Source organism: Nicotiana sylvestris, chromosome 5, assembly GCF_000393655.2.
Source record: "Nicotiana sylvestris chromosome 5, ASM39365v2, whole genome shotgun sequence".
Taxonomy (NCBI): domain Eukaryota; kingdom Viridiplantae; phylum Streptophyta; class Magnoliopsida; order Solanales; family Solanaceae; genus Nicotiana; species Nicotiana sylvestris.
The window spans coordinates 25,971,333-25,993,182 of NC_091061.1; the positions used below are offsets into that span (position 1 = coordinate 25,971,333).

The 21,850-nt window shown below is 41.2% G+C and overlaps 1 protein-coding gene across 1 annotated transcript; it reads right to left on the reverse strand.

Annotated features, from left to right (window-relative positions):
* Positions 1–20,962: 20,962 nt before the first annotated feature.
* LOC138868407 (uncharacterized) lies at positions 20,963–21,415 on the reverse strand. Its single transcript, XM_070145960.1, has one exon. It carries the CDS (start codon positions 21,413–21,415, stop codon positions 20,963–20,965), a length of 453 nt encoding a protein of 150 aa, XP_070002061.1.
* Positions 21,416–21,850: the final 435 nt, after the last annotated feature.

Here is a 21,850-nt window from a genome sequence, read left to right on the forward strand (position 1 = left end):
TCAAGTTTTAATGTCTTATCAACTTTTGAGTTCAGTAGATACCATGCCTATAGGACCTCGTCTAAACACTTAGGCATGCCTTAGAGTAATAAGTATAAAATGAATCTGTTTCTATTAATAATTACAACCAGCAGGCAGGCTTAAGTTGGGCTTCCTATCTGAGTTATGTAATAAACCAATCTGCCTCAACTTTTAAACTCCCTCACCTTTGGTATTTTAATCAGACCTAAATAGTATGTGCAATTCATGTTAATTATATGCTTTCTTTGTTTAAGGAGGTATATGTAAGCCTTTATTTGTTTATATGTCCCCCCCCCCCAAATATGCAATATGTGTTTTTGTATGTCGCCTTAGAATTTTTACCTTTGAAACTCCAAATAAGCCTAATATCCTTCCCTTTTTAGGATTAGTAGTCCTAAGTGCCTCCGGGACTGATAGGAGTGCGACGAGTAATAGCATGCAATAAGTAATTGATACCAATCTGCGCTTAAATACCTTGACGGGGTGGGATGGGTAGATATGGATATGATGACCACGCGATAATGCCACGTGTAGTCCCTCATTGAGGAGTGATTACTGGGCATTGTGTGGGGTGATCCATAATTTTAATAAACCTAGGACCCCTCTCCCTTTATTCTTTATTTCTTTTCAGCATTTTAACTCTTTATTTTAAAAAATCAGATTCTCTAATTGTTCTTTCAAACTTTGTTTACTTTCAAACCATTATGTGTTGAAATCCCCTCTTATTTGAGCCTTATCTGCCTATATGTTAATTGCACCTCAATTTACAATAATTGTCTGGCCAGGAACCACACTAGTGAATTCTGAGGGGTGCCTAACACCTTCCCCTTAGAATAATTTCATGCCCTTACCCTATCTCTGGTTATTCAAATCAAACTCTCTTGGTGTCCTAATGCACCCTAATCATTAGGTGGTGACTCTTCAAATGCAAACCCAGTTCCCAAAAGGAACGAGTTGTCCCTCCAAATGTCATAAACCAAATTTCGCGAGAAAAAGGGGGCGCGACAACATGGCGACTCTGCTGGGGATTTTAGGTTTTTACCATTTCAGACTTTATTGTGAATTTATCCTTCTTTACGCGCAATTATTTGTTTATATCTTTTAAGCATTCAATTTCTTTTTCGATTACAAAACTGGCTTGTCTTTTTATTTCTTTCCTTTACTACTTTTCTTCATTGCCGCTTTAAATTATGAAATTGTTGTATTTACTACTTTTTAAACGCGCAAATACATGACAACCTGCCTTTAACTGTTGCATAATCATGCTCAATATCATATTCCACTCGTGCCAAACAAATCCTATAGCAACACTTATAATGAGTGGTTGCGCTCTTCCGATATTATCACCCCCTAAATTCGGAAAAGGCATATATGCGGTAAAACCAGTCGATCACGGTGTAGTCGACGGTTCCGCGCCTTTCCCCCTTGAGTTGTCCGCTCAAGGGTACTAGTCTAAAACCCTATAGAAACCTTACTCTATTTAACTATGCATCATGGTCAAACCTAGCCGAGTCAGTTATGTTGTCCGCATAAGGACTCTTTAAGATAGCCTTGTCCAAAGTCCACTGGGTTTTCCTAAAACCCAAACAGATATCATCACGTTCTGTGCATTTATTTAGAGAACTAAATGCTTTTATGCCAATTATTGATATTAAATAGTCGAGTCCGGTGGGGGTAAGGGCCTAACCCTTTGTCTTGCAGAAATATGAGGCACGAAGTTCCCAGATTTGGTATGGTCACCAAAATCCACCCAAAACTGCTACGCTAGTGGAAGGATTTTCACTCCAGTGATCAGACTCTTGTCCGGAAATATTTGGGGAACCTACCTTTACCCTTACGTACCTCTCCGGGTTATGAGACAAGCGGGTAGGAAGCAGGTTGTACCTAGGGTCGACAAGATGAGTCACTTCTGGGATGACATCCAGGATGATGATAGTCCTTACAAGTGCCAGGCTCAGCATATGTGGCATTGCAAGATCGGCATGGGAAGGGATACCATCGAGCCAGATATATACCACGCGGATTGTGCTCCTTATTATTTAGGTTGGTTGGAGGATAAGCATGATGGCCTGGCCAACCTAGGTTTATTCGAGGCCACGGGATCATAGATGAAAAGGCCGAAGCACAGGTCAAATACAATCAACTACGTAAGAGGATCCGAGAATGCAAAAGTGAGCACCGTGAGATACAGGAAGCCAATAAAAAGCTAATTAAGGAATGGAAGGATATGGTTGTCAATACCAACAAGCAACTGGGATATTTAGAATGAGGTATAGTGGAGTTGGAGAAGAAATTTCTCAAGAGGGTCAAAGACTGCCGGAATGCTGAAGGAAACGAAGGCGGACACCTAGCAAGAGCCTACCTGTTGCTGGGACTTCGCGAGTTGGGGAAGCTGTTCGATGGAGCCAGGGATGCCGAATCTGGGGAAGGTCCTTCTAGGACCAAATTGATAGGAGCTTTCTTCTTTTTATAAAATGTAATAAGGCCAATGGCTACTAGCAACTTTTATTTCCTGTTATTTAGTGTCGATTTGGAATTCATCTACATTATTATCAATAAAATGAGGCATTTATCATCCCAAGTTCTCCAAATCAACTTGTCGCTAGGCCTACCTAGGGCATAAAGAGGTCCCCCAAATTAGGACACGCTTTACATTTCCGCACTATGTGTTTTAAAAAATTGCAACATTTTTATATGATCCTCACTAACTTGTTACCTTTTTGTTTTTACTTTTTGCTTATTTCCCCTCCCCAAAGGTTAGTTCGTGCACTCTGGCAACATCATCTTATTCCACGAGATCCAGGGACCCTCCACCCACTCCTCCTCTTAGTCCTATCGGAAACAAGAACAAAGGGAAGATGGAACATTTGAACAACGCCAGAAAGGAGAACTCAACTGAACGGGTAGAGGTCACTCATGGTTATGTTACTCAGGTTTCCAAAGAAAATGCATCCCAACTGGAACAAAAGTTGCTAAAATTCCAAGAAGAACTTGATCAGGTCCGGAATCTGGCAAATCTGTCATTTTCCCTCACTACTCTAGACATCAATTTCCCAAATGCTCAGAATCCTATACCTCCACAGAACATTCCGAATGAACCAAGCCATCCCGCTACTCACCACCACTGCAACACCTGCCATACCTCAAATAACACCCCACTACTCATCCCAGAACTCCAAAACTCCACAAATGACCACTGCCTCACCCAACATAATACCCCTATCTATGTGGAGACTATGCCACACTCCACCCAGCCTATATCAAGCACGCCCGAGTCCGATGATAAAGACTTGCTCATCACAAACCTGGCCGAAGAACATAAGAAATTAACTAGCAGAATTCAAGGCATTGAAAGAAGTAAGGGGATTGAAGGGCTAAACTAAGAATATCTTTGCATACAGCTCGATGTCAAGCTGTCCAAGGGGTACAAACCTCCTATGTTCGAAATATTTAATGGTGCAGAGGATTCAAAGGTCCATTTGAGAACGTACTGTGACAAATTGGTTGGAGTAGGAAGAGACGAGAAAATCCGCATGAAGCTTTTCATGAGGATCTTGAAAGGAGATGCTTTGTCTTGGTACATTAGCCAAGATCCAAAGAAGTGGTCGAACTGGGTAATCATGGCGTTCGATTTTATGGACTGATTCATGTTCAACACGGAGAATGCACCGGATGTGTTCTATATTCAAAATCTAACGAGAAGCCCAGAGAAACATTTCGCGAGTATGCCACTCATTGGAGGTCCGAAACTGCTAAGGTTAGGCCTGCCTTGGAAGAAGAACAAATGAACAAATCCTTCGTCTGGGCTCAATACCCACAGTATTATGATAGGCTGATGATGATCGAGGGTCACAAATTTTCTGACATTATAAAGTTGGGAGAAAGGATCTAAGAGGGCATCAAAAGCGGTATCGTTATGAACTTCGAAGCTCTACAAGCGACAAATAAGGCCTTACAGTTAAGAGGTGTGTCCAAGAAAAGGGACGTAGGAGCCGTAATGGTAGCACAGAGAACTAAATCTCCCGTCAAATACCAAACCTACCAAACGCCTCCACTCACATATCAGCCTACTCCAAACTACCAAGCACACTCACCCTCTTACCAAACTCCACCACCCACTTATCAATCACCTCCACCCCCCACATATCAGCCTACTTCACCAAAATATTCCTAACCTGCACATGTTTACCAAGCCTACAACACTCAACCATCCCACTACCAATCCCCTACTACACGCCAAAACTTCCCTAGACCTCGACCAAACTTTGATTGAAGTCCTCCAAAACAATATATAGCTATTGCTGAACCTATTGACCCGTTGTATGGAAGACTCAAAGTTGTTGGTTATGTCACCCCTATCCCTGCTGCTCCGGAGAACCCTTCTCAGTGGGTTAATCCAAATAAATCATGTGCATACCATTTCGGCATGAAAGGACACACCATTGACGAATGTCGTTATCTGAAAGATAAGATCCAGACCTTAATTGATAACAAGATTATTATGGCAAAGGAATCTGCTCCAAATGTCCACAATAACCCTATGCCAGACCACAAGGGAGAAGTCAATCACATGATTGAAATAGAGGATGATGGGGATCCCAAGGGATCGATCGGTTTGATTACAGAAGGTAACGATCTAAAGAAACCAATAGTCACCCTTAATCCGATTGTAGTCCAGATTCAGCCCTTTGGGGACGCCGAGGTAAATATGCCCATGCCACTTGAGTTTGAAGTGACGTCTTCAAAAAAGACACCAACACCAATTGAGGTTGAATTCATGTCTCCAGCAAATGCACCTACACCATTCGAAATTGTAGTCTTGCCGCCCAAGGTACATGCTCGGGTCGGAGTAAAGATAGCTATGCCAATTCCAGTGGCAATGTCGTCCATAACACCATTCCATACAAAAGCTATACCTTGGGACTACACAGCCGAGGCAAGAAGGAAAGGCAAGGTTATGTTCGGAGAAGCTGTTGCGGCACAGGGTATTACGAGAACTGGTAGAGATGATCTCTGGAGAAAAATACAGGCCAAGGAATACTCGGTCATTGATCAGCTGAACAAAACACCGACGCAAATTTCTATCCTTGCTTTGCTGCAAAATTCTGATGCACACAAGAATGCCCTGTTACGGGTGCTAAGTGAAGCATATGTGCCAAGCAACATCACCGATGGAGAGATAGCTAACATGGTATGACCGGTATTTGTCACACCTCCTTTTTACCTACACCCCAGAGGGTATAAAGGGAGTTTGTCCAATTAAAGTGACAATCGAAACGGGATTATTTATTTTATTAAATTCAGAGTCGCCACTTGGAGTAATTTATGGTGTCCCAAGTCACCGGTTTAAATCCCGAATCGAGGAAAAGATTGAATCATATTACAGTCAGCGAACACAGAAATTCGGGTAAGGAATTCTGTTAACCAGGGAGAAGGTGTTAGGCATTCCCAAGTTCCGTGGTTCTAGCACGGTCGTTCAACTGTTATATTTGGCCTATTATCTGATTTTAATACACTTTTAAACCTATGGTTCAGTTTTAACCTTATTAACCATTTTTAATTATTTTTTAGGAAAATTGCAATGTTATTAAAACACGTCTTGAACCACGTCACATAAATGTACTCGCGGTCCTCGACATATGTTATCTAACATTGTTGAGATTTGTATTTGGGTCACATAAATGCGCACCCGAGTTTAGGAAGGTAACTTATTAAAATAACGCACCTAAAGCAACTACGCACTTCAACTTTGCGAGGGCCGTGGAAAATTCGCTAAATGGTACGCCTCGATTTCTAAGGATAAAAATATTAATTAAAGGAGGGTCGTGCACTTAAGATTTTTTTTTGTCACGGCATGCCTTGAATTGTTCCATCAAAGTATTTCTAACTTAGCTCGCGAGGACCATAAATTATATATTTGGCTAATATGGCACACCTCAACTAATTAATGAGCGTGACTAGTTGATTAAAAGACGTAAAGGGATTTCTACTTATTTTATGCCAATGCTTAAGCTAAAATTTAATAATTAATGAACTAGTAATAGACAACCCATATTTGATTGTAGAAGGGCCAGGCTGGTCATAAACCCAATGGCTGACTGCCCATTACTGTAGGCCCAGCACGTGAAACAACTGGGCTCAAGACGAAACCCATCTTGGCAATCTGATCGCGGAAGGGGAGATGATCACATTAGGGCCAATGATGGCAGCCCAACACATTTGCTTAAACATTAACTTCATGATTTAGCATTAAGTATAAAATCAACTTAACAATTTTTATCGCATAGCAATCTGAGGAACACTACGACCCCAAATCATGCTGAACTATTGTTAGGACTATAAACAAAGAACATGGTCAAATATCCTAAACTAACTAACCACAACATGATTTTCAAAGAAAACTAAAATTCAATTAGGAAATGATTCAAGAAGCTCAATGACTTATAACCAAATCTTAGCATGATTCTTCCCAAACAAAACAAACGTATGCATACTAACTGGATCCCATCCAGTCCAATTCTTGTTATTTAAACATGAATAACTACTGAATTCAGGCCAAAGTATGAAGAAACAATCCACCAAACCAAATAGAACCCAAAATTAACTCAAGGTTCTAGACTAATATTTTTCAACAGAAACACAACATCAAAGGCTTCCTACTTTTACCTCCGTAATCTACAAACACAATAGCATACTTGAAAATCATTTGCAAACCAACGCAACACCACCATACAACTTACAGATTATCCCCTAAGTTATATCCATAATCTCAACAATGACAAAAGTTCAGCTATTAAAACTAGAATTCAGCTGTACAATTCTTGACATGAATTCTGGAACTACATACTAAGTCTGCATCAACAGCTTATTCTAACAGCAGTAAAGTCATGCAGCTTCAACAATCAGCTAAGCTGCTCAAATTGAATGAACCAACTACTGCATTTTGACTAATAGGACTCAAATGAGATCCACATTAAAGGCATCAGGTGCGAAAGAAAATACATATCTTCAACACTGGCCTAAATGTCACTGCAAACATAACCAAAGCATTTCTTTCACCTATAGCCAATTTCAAACAAAGCTGATAACTAAACAGAGGAATCAGACCACTTCGAGCTTCAATCTCATGCTATGACATCCCATTCATGCTCAATATACAAATCAACATATCTCAGAGTTAAACATTACAACCATACATGATATTAAAGAAAGAAGATATGAAATTCAACAACAACAACAACAACATCATCAGTTTTATCACATTCCCAAACCCAAACCCAAACTCCATATTACACTTAAGTAATGTCCATAGTGTCAAAGGAATACCTGGAAAAAGTGAAGAAAATAAGAAGAGTGAGGGATCAGCAGTAACAGAACAAGGCCAGCAGCAATGTAATAGTGAAAACCAATTTCAAACCAAAATGATACACAGCAGTCCAAAACCAATTTCAAACGAACAGTATAGCCACAGCAAACTTCAACCCAAACTTTAAAGAAAAACCAAAACTCAAACCAATTCGACCCAAATGCAAGGCCTTGTCATATTTTCAGCAACTTTAACTAAGCGATGAGGATCAGGAAACCAAAGGCCAGCACAATTTTGATATTTTTCAACCAGAAACAAAAATGCAGTGAATTCTCAATGCAGTTGTTTCAGTTTTTCAGCTTTTTTTCCAACAATCTCTGCCTTGAATGGCAAGTCTTAATGCCTTTATAGGCAAGGCATTAGGGCAGCCTATTATAGAATCAGTTTTACAAATGAAACCTTTTAGATTCTGATTTTAGCTTAGGAGCCCTTATTCAATTTTTGATTTTGCTCAAATAACCTCAATTCACATATCAGAATTACAGAATAGCCTCTTCCCCCAGCTTCCTAGAAGCTTCCCTAAGTAATTACAAAAGATTCCCTAAACTAAAGTTCCCAGACTACCCCTCAAACCCCTGAAGATTACCCTCAAGAAAATCATATGGTATGGGTCAAATTGACCCAATGGTTTAACCAAGAGAACGGGTTTCCCTTCTTTTCTAAATCGGTCAGAAACCCAAATCCCAAATAGCTAATTAATCCAACTAAATTCTGTAAGCACTAGAAGAACACAAATATTTCGACAATTAAAATCTAGACTAAATAACTAAATTAACAAATCCAAACTAAACTAGTTAACAGATTAAATGAAATAATTACAGCAAAAGATTTAAACCTAACATGCATAAAAACAAGTCTGGAGAAACTAGAAGAATAAAGAGGAATCAAGAAGAAGAGAAAGGAACAGAAGATATAAAAAAATAATGAAGGCGAAATGAGGAAAAGATAACAAAAGAAAAAGGGAAAAATACCTAACAATAAAATCGGACAGTAAGGAATTGGAGATAGCCTTCAAAAACTTTCGGCCCAATCCGAGATTTATCGTGTGTTCTTTATCAAAACACAAGAATAAAGTCAAAATGAACCTAAAATCTTCAATGAGACCCTGAGTTGGAAATTTGGGATTTTAGGGTTCATCTTTTGATCTAATATTCGAGAAGTTCGGGCAAGATTCGAGGAAAACGGAGTGGGAATTTGGAATGAGGGGGTCTTGGTAGTTATGGGGTGTTATTTTGGGAGTGATTGGGGGTGGCGCCGCCGGGCTCGAGGAAGTGGGGAATGGTGGCGGCGTTAAGGTTCATGGTGAGTCTCTGAGAGGTGAGGTTCGAGAGAGACGAGTGAGCTAGGGAGGAGGGGTCTGAGGGGGGTGGGGCTTTTAAGACACTTAAATAGTTATAACCCAACCAGTTCCGGACCGTCAGATTAAATAAAATTAACAGCCCAGGTCGAAGGGTTATTAAAACGGGATCATTTGGTCTCAGTGTGGGGCAGACCGGATTTTGGGGCGGGTCGTGGGTTGGTTTTGAACGGGTTAATTGGGGAATTCTAGTTTGGGCTTGTGGGATTTGAGATTCAACAGGCCCAAAAATCAGATCCTCTCTAATCCTCTTTTTTTACTTTTTCTTTTACAATTTCAAATCCCTTTTTTTAAATAAAAATAAAATTCTAAAATAATTCTTAAAACTAAATTAACCTAAAAAATTATATTAATTACCCAACATAATATTCACCACAAATAAATTAATTTCCAAATTAAAAGAAACTACAAAGTTTAATATTAAAACGTTAAAAATGCAAAGTGAGTTATTTTTTTGTGCTTTTTCTATTTTTGTAAACAACTAAATTACTAATTAATTCAAAAATGCAAAATTAGATCCTAAATGCAAATGCAATGTATTTTTATATTTATTATTTTATGAATAAAATAAAATAAATGTGCACAGACGAATGCAAACAATTGAGAAAATTTCACAAAATTCTCAAAAATGGCAAATAATTAAAAGAAAAATCTATTTCTTTCTGATTCTGTAGGAGCGATTCATATAGGGCAAAAATCACATGCGCACAACTGCCCTTCTTTGCTCAAAAATCCGAAGAGTTTTCGTGCAAAGATAAAGTGAGAGGATACGAGCGATTTTCCCCCGTTTGAATACTCCGTGGGATGCATTTTTGAGAGGTTTGACCGCACCCTGCTTCCGAGGTTGCCTACATATCCTTGGCTATAAAGGAATCAGGTCAGTGTAGTTCAGGAAGTTTTGGTAGCTGGGACTACCATGAAGCTGTTGATTTCACTGTTGTTGTTGCTGCTGCTACTGCTTACTGAACCCCTTATTACACCATGTCAAAATACAAAGAAGCTAGACTAAACTATGACCTATTACAAAAATCCTGTCTGTATCTTCAAACATGATCTTGTGGTTCTCGTTGCCTCGTTGACTTGTATTCTCCCGGTGAAATTCCTTTGTTGCCAACTTGAGTTGTAATCTGAGATGCTTTCCCTTTTCCTCAAGTGGATGCCTGATTGCCAAAAACTTGAACTGTATTTTCGTGCTCTCCAAGTGGGCACCTGATTACCAAAACTTCACATGCATTCCCGTGCTCTCCAGGTGGGCGCCTGATTGCTGAACTTGAACTATATTCCTATGCTCCCTAGGTGGGCGCCTGATTGCTAAACTTGAACTATATTCCCGTGCTCTGCAAGTGGGTGCCTGATTGCCAAAACTTGAACTGTATTCCTGTGCTCTCTAGGTGGGCGCCTGATTTCCAAAACTTGAACTGTATTCCCATGCTCTCTAGGTGGGCGCCTGATTGCTGAACTTGAACTGTATTCCCATGCTCTCCAGGTGGGCGCCTGATTGCCAAAACTTGAACTGTATTCCTGTGCTCTCCAGGTGGGCGCCTGATTGCCAAAACTTGAACTGTATTCCCGTGCTCTCTAGGTGGGCGCCTGATTGTTGAACTTGAACTGCATTCCCGTGCTCTCCAAGTGGGCGCTTGATTGCTGAACTTGACCTGTATTCCCGTGCTCTCCAGGTGGGTGCCTGATTGCTGAACTTGAACTGTATTCTCATGCTCTCTAGGTGGGCGCCTGATTGCTGAACTTGACTGTATTCCCGTGCTCTCCAGGTGGGCGCCTGATTGCCAAAACTTTAACTGTATTCTCATGCTCTCCAGGTGGGCACCTGATTGTTGAACTTGAATTGTATTCTCCCTGTTCTCCAAGTGGGTACTTGATTGCTGAACTTGGAATGTATTCCCGTGCTCTCCAGGTGGGCGCCTGATTGCTGAACTTGAATTGTATTTTCCCTGTTCTCCAAGTGGGTACCTGATTTCAACAAAAATAGACAAAACAAAGAAATTTTTCTGCCCCAGTTTGGTAGATGGGCATATATGTAAGTGTTAAACTGAATCATGTTACCAAATATTACTATGAATTTAAAAGCAAAGTCCCATTATCTAGGGGGTCCTGACAATTCTTAACTAAACGACAATTTTAAATCTAAGTTATATCTTCTAAAGGTGTGACTTCCGCTAAATCTTGTTATCTAAGAGGGTCTTAAACTACACCCCACTATCTAGAAGGGTCCTGAAGATAAAAATCAAGTATTATATTAAAAGTGACAATTTTTACGGCTGAATTACACTACCCTACAACAGAGCTTACGCCAAATATTGTGATCTAATGGAAGTCTTAAAGCTAGGTCCCTTTATTCAGGAGGGTCCTGAAAACTCCTAATTGAATCATATCTCAAACATGCAAACTTTGAAGCCTACTTATGTTCCTTTGGGGTGCACTTATGCTAGATCTTGCTACTCATGATTGTTTTGAATTTTAAACTAGGTCCCATTTTTCAGGAGGGTCCTGAAAATTTACGATCAAACCTATCTGGTGCTTGTTTTACCCCTATGGAGAGTTTCCCCAAAATAACCGAAACTTTCTGCCCCTGTTTCAATCACAAAAAAAAATCTTATCAGTTTAAAATGTGGTGGTTAGTTTGTGGCATTCTTGCTGAAGGTGGCCTCTCCCTGTCGTGTTTTGTTTTGACTGACTTCCCCGAACTGGCCAAGAACCGCTTAACTTTCTGACTGACTTTCAAACTCATGACCCTGGATGACCCGAGTTTTTTATACCCAAACCATTGTGTTACATTTTTGACCCATTTGTTTGAACCTCTGCATCTCCCACGAAATTATTAAACCATATCAACGATGGACCTTCCACTGACCTTTTATATCCCATTTCACATCATACTATCTCTAGCAATGCCTTGGCCGCCCTGTGCCTTGTGCAACTTTGGAAGTTGGTAATAAGCTTTGAAATTCCTTCTTATTTGCTTAAACAAAACTGACATTGGAAACATCTTAGAGAAATAAACCTAAAAGAAATGAAATACAATGACGTTGAGAGTTAGGGATAAGAAAAATCCAAAACAGGAAGACTGTCTGAAGGGGAAAAAAGAGACTTATTTGAGTAGAGCAGCTGGCACTAATGATCATGAAATGCATTTCGGATTAATCGGCCCAGTCTGTCCAACCAATTAGATTTCAGTTGTCGTACTTTGTGCCCCGAGATCTTCAAAACTCAATTTCTTCACCAAAACCTTGTCCTTGTTCGGCCTGTGGTTCCCCGAAGGGTTTTCACCATCAAACCTCTCTCATTTATTTATCTCTAAACTCACTGTCGCCTCAAGGTGCCCATGAGGATTTTCACCAATAAGACTCTCTCATTTTTTATTTCTCTCAGCTCCCATCGCCTTACGGTGCCCGTAAGGGTTTTTGTGAATAAGACTCTATCATTTTTCATTTTCCTTGTTTGGGCCGGAGTGTTGCCCCTGATATGATTCACCTCTACTTTCTTGCCTTGGCATTTCTCGAAGACTAATCAGAAGGTCTTTCTTTGGACCGTAATGTGGGCTTTTGGATAGGGTTAGAAAGAAAGGATATAATGGCTCAAAGCAATTCAAAATGGGTTCAAAATTACAACTTTCGGAATCAGATTTCTTACAACAACCAACTTCCGCCCCCAGTTTCTTTATTTGGGGACTTTTGGATTTTATTTTGATGGGACCGAACCATGAGGCTGCCTACGTATCCTTAAAAGGAATCAGGTCGAACATAGTTCATGTCATAGAAATTGCTTTGTTGTTGTGACTTTTCCTTGTTCTTTTCTTTTCTTTTCTCTTTCTTCTTCTTCTTTGTTTTTCTTTTGTTGTTTTTTCTTCTTTTTCTCTTTTTCTTTTTCTCTTTTTTTAATTCTTTTCTTTCTCTTTTCATTCTTTTCCCTTACTTATCTTTTGCTCTTGCATTTCTGAATTTTGTCACTGATTCCAAAAGAGGGGTATAAAAGGAAATAAATAAGGCTCGAAATGGATAACAAAGGATAAAGTGTTTAGATAGCAGAACAAAATGTCTTCGTCATTCCAATCTTCAAACTATGCCAAGTACAAACAAATACAATTTAACCAAAGAAATCATACATAATATCGTTTGACTGCATCAAAATTGATAGCCATTTCTATACATTTGCTTTCTATATCTGTTAAATACAAAGCATAATTGGATAACACTCTTGTTACGACGAATGGCCCCTGCCAGTTTGGGGCGAACTTGCCTTTTGCTTCATCCTGATGAGGAAGGATACATTTCAATACTAACTGACCCACTTCAAACTTTCGTGGACGCACCTTCTTATTATATGCTCTTGCCATTCTCTATTGATACAACTGGCCATGACACACTGCTGCTAATCTTTTCTCATCAACCAAACTCAGTTGCTCCATGCGGGTTTTGACCCATTCATCATCATCAATTCCGGCCTCAGCGACAATCCGAAGGGACAGGATTTCAACTTCCGCAGGTATTACTCCTTCAGTGCCATATACTAACAAATAAGGAGTTGCCCCTACTGAAGTACGAACAGTAGTGCGATAACCCAACAATGCGAAAGGCAGCTTCTCATGACATTGCCAGGAACCTTCCATCATTTTCCGAAGTATCTTCTTTATGTTCTTGTTGGCTGCCTCGACTGCTACATTCGCCTTGGGGCGATATAGGGTGGAATTGCGATGTGTAATCTTAAATTGTTGACACACCTCTTTCATCAAATGACTGTTGAGATTAGCACCATTATTTGTGATGATCACCTTTGGGATCCCGAACCGACAAATAATATTTGAGTGCACAAAATCGACCACTGCTTTCGTGGTCACAGACTTGAAAGTTTTAGCTTCAACCTACTTGGTGAAACAATCAACGGCCACCAGAATAAACTTGTGCCCATTGGACGCTGCTGGCTCGATTGGTCCAATGACATCCATGTCCCAAGCAACAAAGGGACATGGTACAGACATTGTATGTAATTCAGATGGTGGAGAATAAATCAAATCTCCATACACCTGACAGTTATGACACTTGCGCACAAAACCGATACAATCTCGCTCCACAGTGAGCCAATAATAACCTGCTCGGACGATATTCTTTGCCAGAACATACCCACTCATATGCAGTCCACAGACTCCGGAATGCACTTCGGTCATGATAGTCGTGGCTTCTCTAGCATCTATGCATCTTAACAATCCAAGATCTGGAGTTCTTTTGTACAACACCCCTCCACTGAAGAAAAATCCACTTGCCAACCGTCGAATTGTTCTCTTTTGATCACTTGTGGCTTCTACTGGATATATCCCCATCCTGATATACTCTTTAATATTGTGGAACCACGGTTCACCATCAAGTTCTTCTTCCACCACATTACAGTAAGCATGCTGATCGCGGACCTGAATCTGCAAAGGGTCCACATAAGCCTTATATAGATGATGTAACATTGACGCCATAGTAGCCAAAGCATCGGCAACCTCATTATGAATCCTTAGAATATGCCGAAACTCTATTGATTGAAACTGTTGACAAAGATCATGCAAACATTGTCGGTACGGTATGAGCTTTAAATCTCATGTCTCCCATTCTCCCTGAATCTGGTGCACCAGAAGGTTCGAGTCCCCCAAGACCAAGACTTCCTGGACACACATGTCTACAGCCAACCTCAAACCCAGGATACATGCCTCATACTCAGCCATGTTGTTAGTACAGTAGAAATGAAGTTGAGCCGTAACAGGGTAGTGATGCCTTATTTCAGAAATAAGTACTGCTCCTATCCCAATGCCTTTTATGTTAGCAGCCCCATTGAAGAAAAGTTTCCATCTTGTCTTTTTGACTTGTTCCACCTCACCAATGTGCATCACCTCTTCATTAGGGAAGTAAGTTTTCAAAGGTTCATATTCTTCATCCACCGGGTTCTCGGCCAAATGGTCCACCAATGCTTGTGCTTTCATCACAGTCCGAGTCACATAGACGATGTCAAATTCTGTCAGTAAGATCTGCCATTTTGCGAGCCTCCTTGTGGGCATAGGCTTCTAAAAGATATACTTCAACGGATCCAAGAGAGAGATGAGGTAAGTAGTGTAAGATGACAAATAATGTTTCAACTTCTGTGCTACCCAATTTAGGGTGCAACATATCCTCTCAAGGTGAGTGTACTTAACCTCATAAAATGTGAACTTCTTGCTGAGATAATATATGGCCTGCTCCTTCCTGCCGGTGATGTCATGCTGTCCCAATACACACCCGAATGAATTGTCCAAAACCGTCAAATACAGAATCAAAGGTCTCCCCGGTTCTGGCAGGACCAACACAGGTGGGTTTGACAAGTACCCCTTTATCTTATCAAATGCTTCTTGACACTCATATGTCCACCTAACCACAGCATCCTTATTTAACAGCTTGAAGATAGGCTCACAAGTCGTTGTAAGCTGAGCAATAAACCTGCTGATGTAATTCTACCTCCCCAACAGACTCATTACCTCAGTCTTGTTCCTCGGGGGTAGAAACTCTTGGATAGCTTTGATCTTTGATGGGTCCAATTCAATACCTCGACGGCTGACTATGAATCCCAACAACTTTCCAGATGGAACACCGAATGCGCACTTTGCAGGATTGAGCTTAAGATTGTACCTGCGGAGACTTTGGAAGAACTTCCTCAGATCTCTGACGTGGTCAGACTTCTTTTTGGACTTTATGATCACATCGTCCACATAAACCTCGATCTCCTTGTGTATTATGTCATAAAATATGGACATCATCACCCTCGTGTAAGTTGCCCTAGCATTTTTCAAACCAAATGGCATGACCCGATAGCAGTGCGTACCCCATGGTGTAATGAATGCAGTCTTTTCTGCATCTTCCTCATCCATTAAGATTTGATGATAGACTACGTAGCAATCCACAAAAGACCCAATCTCATGTTAGGCGCAATTGTCAATCAGAATGCAGATATTTGGCCGTGGGAAGTTGTCCTTGGGACTCGCCTTGTTGAGATCACGGTAATCAACACACACCCTGGTCTTGCCATCCTTCTTTGGCACAGGTACTACATTGGCTAACCAAGTGGGATACCGATTGACCCGAATGACTTTTGCATCGAACTGCTTGGTGACCTCTTCTTTTATCTTCACACTCATATCAGTTTTAAATTTCCTCAATTTCTGCTTGATGGGAGGGAATGCCGGGTCAGTGGGCAATTTGTGAACCACCAAGTCAGTGCTTAGACCCGGCATGTCATCATATGACTATGCAAAAACATCTTTGTATTCAAATAGTGCTTCAACTATCTTCTCCCTAATTTGTGGTTCCAAATGGACACTTATCTTAGTTTCTCTGACATTATCTTGGTCCCCTAAATTGATTGCTTCTGTATCATTTAGGTTAGGCTTGGGTTTTTCTTCAAAATGGCTTAATTCTTTACTAATCTCTTCAAAGGCCTCATCATCATCATATTCCAATTCATCATCACACTCTATTTCTTGTATTATTATTTCAGAATTAGATTGGCTTTTAAGACTGGGATGGAGATTCCTCATGCATGTCATGTCATTGAAACTAGCATAAAAAGAACTGTACAAGGAAGAAAAGAAAAACAACGTAAAATTATCAGGAATGAAGAAAACAAAAGGGAAATTGCATTTCATTAAAATTAAAGATAACAAGGTTTATACATCTAAACGGACGGAACATAGAATCTGAATTACAACCCTAGAATAATCTAGATAAACTGAAAGAAAATCAAATCAAACTACCAAAACTCCTTCTGGGTAGGGAGAGGAGTATCTTCCCAATTGTTAATATTTGCACTTGACCCAACAAACTGCACATCCACTTTACTTGAACCCTATCCAGCTTCCACCATGTTCACATCGGTGAATAACCCCTCGAACCTTTTAATCAAATCTCCATCAACATCGACCACTGGACTAGGAACCGTTGTTACTCGGTGCTTTCTGGTACCAGGCCTAACAAATAATCTGGAAAGATGCGGGACAGGCTTTGGAAGGGCACATGCCCTTTGTTTCATTTTTCTAGCTCTTCTCATGTCTGCGGCTGTGGGCTTGAATCCCAGACCAAATGTATCCAAGTTTTTAGGAAGAGAAACCGATTGTATGATGCCCTGTAAAGAGGCACCCAAACCCCTACCAGGTACTAAACCATTCTTCAACATTTCAAAAGCCACCATGACTGATGCGGCGGTTACCTTAGGAATTGGCATGCTCTTCCCTTCTGGAATTTTCTCAGCGGACACTGTTTCGAAGACCTGATAGACCCATAGCCCCTTGTCGTCCTCAACCTCAATGAATGGTACAATGGCATTACTGTAGGCGCACAGATTATCTTCGCCGTGCACAACAATTTCCTATCTATCCCATTCAAATTTAACCATCTGGTGCAGGGTAGACGGCACTGCCTTTGCAGCATGAATCCAGGGTCGTCCTAATAGCAGATTATAGGAAACAGCTACATCCAGCACTTGAAATTCCATGGTAAATTCAACTGGCCCTATTGTCAGCTCCAGCACTATATCATCGACTGAATCTTTCCCTCCACCGTCGAACCCCCGAAGGTAAATATTGTTCTTATGAATTCTTTCATCATCCACTTTCAGCTTGTTCAGAGTGGAGAGAGGGAAAATGTTCGCACTAGAACCATTGTCGACTAATACCCGAGTAACCATGGAATCTTCCCACTTCACCGTAAGATAAAGGGCTCTATTGTGCTCAGTGCCCTCCACGGGCAACTCATCATCAGAAAAAGTGACTCTGTTTACCTCAAATATCTTGTTAGTTATCTTTTCCAAGTGGTTTACTGAGATTTTTTCAGGAATGTAGGCCTTATTCAGGATTTTCATCAAAGCCTGACGGTGCTCATCGGAATGGATCAATAATGACAACAGTGAAATCTGAGCAAGCGTCTTTCTCAACTGCTCCACAATGGAATAGTCTTGCACTTTCATATTTCTCAAAAATTCTTCTGCCTCTTCTTCGGTCATAGCTTTCTTCACTAGGACTGGGTTATCTTTGGAGGTTTTAGCTTTTCTCAACTCTTCGGGGGCAAAGCATCTCCCCGGTCGAGTCAAACCATGGGTCTCACAGACTTCTTCTTTAACCTCTTTCCCCTTGTAAGTCACTGTCACTCGTTCATAATTCCACGGGACAACCTTGTTGTTGACTATTGGTAGCTGGGTTACAGGTTTGATAATGATAGGATCTGTGCGAGCACCCTCCACAATTACGACAGGCTTATTCGCCACCCCTGGCACCACCACTTTTGCTTTTTCTTGTTTCACTACAACACCACTTGAAGACCCTTTCTTGACTACCGCAAATGGTTCACTGTTTGCCCCGCTCAACTTTATCACTGATTTCTCACTTGTTGACTTTTCACCCGGCCTGACCTCGCTGGCCCGAATCATCATGACGGTCTGTGAAGGCTTCTTGGGCTTCCCTACCTTATGCACTATCTCGATCATATTTGTCTCATGATGGGCCAGCAACGGATTCTGGTTGATATTGGGTGCCTCTAGAGCTTGGACCTCAATTCGATTGGTATCAATGAGCTCTTGAATAGTATTTTCAATTTCCAGCATTTCTCTATGTGATGCCCCGGAGCACCAGAACAATATTCGCAACTTATAGAGTGATCAAGATTTCTCGGGGGAGGATTTGGCAGTTTTGGCTCAATCGGATTCAGCATACCCAATTGTCTCAGCCTATGGAATAGACTAGTATAGGACTCTCCTAATGGAGTGAAGGTTTGCTTCTTCTACAACCTCTCGTTCTTGAATGCTTGATTAGGTCGGAAACCTATTACAGGGGGATTTTGGTAGGCTCTTGGGGGTGGATAGGCATTTAGTGTAGCTGGGTAGGTATTTTGTGGGATTGGCACACGCCATTGCATGTGGGCAGGAGGTTGAGTGTACGTTTGGGCATGGTGGACAGAAAAATGAGGGTCTGGTGGTGGGTAGTAGTGTTGTGGTGGGCTATATGGGGTATGAGGGTAGGTTTGGTGGTGGGGTCGAGGCTGGTTATAGTAATGTGATGGGCCCCTAGGTCTGAACCAAGCTCCTGACTTGATCTTTGCGACATCCTCTTTCTTCTTCTTTCCAATTACTCCCCTAGTTCCACTTTGAATGGCCTGGGTGGTTGCCTTGATCGCCGAATAGCTCATGATTTTGTTTGTCTTGAGCCCTTCTTCTACCATACCACCCATGTTTACCACTTCATTGAAGGACTTGCCAATAGCTGATACCAGATGTCCGTAATAAGTAGGCTCTAAGGCCTGCAGAAAATAATCCACAATTTCACTTTCTTTCATTAGAGGGTCAACCCTCACTGCTTGCTCTATCCAGCGAAAATCATACTCTCTAAAACTTTCATTGTGCTTTTTCTCAAGTTTCATCAAAGACAGACGATCTGGAATAATCTCGAGATTGTACTGGAAGTAACAAGCAAGTGTCTGGGCTAGATCATCCCATGTGTACCATCTTCCATGATCCTGCCGAGTATGTCATTCCAGCGTTGAACCACTCAGACTCTGACTAAAATACGCCATTATCAGCTCTTCTTTCCCGCCAACTCCCCTCATTTTGTTACAAAAACCTCTCAAATATGCCACTGGATCACCATGCCCATCATACAAATCAAACTTGGGTATCTTAAACCCTACCAGCAATTGCACATCTGGGAACAGACATAGGTCTTTGTAGGCCACACTTACTTGACCTCCCAACCCCCGCATGTCTCTGAATGACTGTTCCAGGCTTTTAACTTTCCTGAACATCTCCTCCTGTTCGAGATTTTTAGATGGTTTTTCGGTTTGCACAGGGAGATCAAAACGAGGAGTGTAGGAATAGGGTTCTGGAGCCTTGAAAGTGGGATCCGGGGGTAATAATGGTTATCATGGGCTTGGAACAAAGGCTCGCTAGAGGATCTGTGGAGTGTAGTGGGTGGGGGTGCCATGAAGACAGGAGTGGTTGGTGGAGGAGGGTATGGAACTGGTTTGGGTGGTGGAGTTGGTGGTGTTTGGGAAGTGGTACTCTGGTAGTGCTGGTAAGTGGGAAAGCTCGGGGATGAATCGGCAGCAGGAGGTTCCTGAGATGGAGCCAATGGCGGGATGAAGGCAGGGTTGGCGGGGTAAGCTGCCAGTGGTTTCCTTTTTGCCCATGCCTGGTACATTTCAGCCATCTGCTATTTCAGCTTATACATCTCTTCTTTCATCAAATTAACATCCAACTCTTCCACCTCTCTCGATGGATCGATGACACTCGCATCAAGTTCCTGGTTGGCCATGATCAATTTGTTTTTGGAACGGGTGTTGTATGGGTGAGTTGCCAGAATGCCATACAAACTAACCACCTACCTGTTACTTGACGACAATAACAAATTGGTTAGCGATCAGGGTTTAACTGATAGGAAACCGCACATTTGGGAAATGAATGCACCTAAGCAGTTAACCGTTTCTATTATGCATTTGATCGGTTGCTTGTGTCATCCCGGATTTTCCTTATTTCCATTTCCAACGTCTCTTTTCTCTCTTTTTTTTTAACTCATGCCTTTATCTGCTTGATTCCTCTTTGTTTTTATTCTCTCATTTCTCTTTCTAGTTTTGCCATTGTTTCCTTCTCACGGTTTCTCATTTTCTCTCTCTTTTCTTTTCTTTTTCTCTCTTGTTTTTCCTCTCTTTCCTTTTTTTTCTTATTTTCTCTTTTTTCTTTTCTTTCTTTTGATTATGGTCGAAACCTATGGATATTGCCTATGTATCATGACCCCACATGAATCAGACCGAGCGTAGTTCTTGGGGATAAGTGTAAAAATATGTAATAAAATATTTTGGGATTTTAAAATTTTTATAAAAAAATGCTTTGATTACAACGACTCAAAAACTAACAGACTCAAAAAAAACTTCAGACTCTGATGAAAAGATGAAAATTAGACTTAAAAGCAAACTAACAAACTCCAACAAAAAGACGAAAACACAGATTCGAAAACGGACTAACAGACTCCAATGAAAATTATGAATACATCAACGCCTCAACTGCTCCTGGGGCCTGCGGGACATCATTCGGTCTTGCCACGGGCCTACGTGCTAAATCCCCTTGGAGGTGGTAGAGATCTTCCATTATCTGGCGGACAAAGGTCATCACAGTGGCAAGGAACATGGATCTAGTCATATCCTCACAACTACTGCACTTCATCGCGTGTAGTCGGCGATCCTTCTGACTCTCTCTCTTATGACACCCTTTTCTTGCAACAAACGCCCCATCTGTTGGGTCCTGGCTTCCAAAGATTGTTCGGCTACTTGATTCTGTTCTTGGAGTTGTTGCAGGTCTCTTTCTAATTGATCCATTGATGTATAACAGTGTTCTTTTTTAGCCTTAAAGTCTTTTGCCTGCTTGATCATTTTGTTCTCAACGGCGATGACCCTTTTCTTCAACCCCGCCACCTCATTGTCATATTTCTCTTTTAACTGTTTAACCAAGCGCGCTCGTTCTTCCGTATTCTTAGCCAATTTTGTTCGAGCCTTGGCTAGTTCACCCTCTGCTTTGTTCAAATCAAAACCATACTCATCCACCTTCTGTCTAAGGTTCTTTATAAGCTTTTCATCCTTTGCACTTCTGGCGGGATTTTCAGTTGCTGTTTTCATTTCTCGAATTTAGGCTCGAAGGGCCTCATTTTCTTTGGCTAGCTTTTTCTTTTCACCCTCATCCGCCGTGGCTTGCAATCCATTCTCGAATTTTAGATCCCTAACTTGCTTTTCCAACTTTCCTATTGTGTCCCTATACTCATTCTCCTTGGCCAACCAAGCCCACTATTCTTGCGACGCCTCAATGAGTTCCTGAATGTAAGGCTTTTTGGCTGGTCTTTCCGGTTCGGCCCTTGCAGTGTTCTTCTTTCTATACCAGACAAGGTAGGTAGGTGAGACACAATAGGCACTCAATAAGTATAGAACGAATGCCTCTAGATAGGTCATACACTCGAGTGTTCGATGTCAAAATACTGCCACTCGTTCCAAATAGAACGAACTGTTTCTTCGTGAAATTGGCTGTCGGAGCTAACCTCGACCGCATAAACACTAAGA

Excerpts from the sequence above, each read along its gene's own strand:
- LOC138868407 (XM_070145960.1), bottom strand. The coding sequence starts at position 21,415 with ATGAAAACAGCAACTGAAAATCCCGCCAGAAGTGCAAAGGATGAAAAG.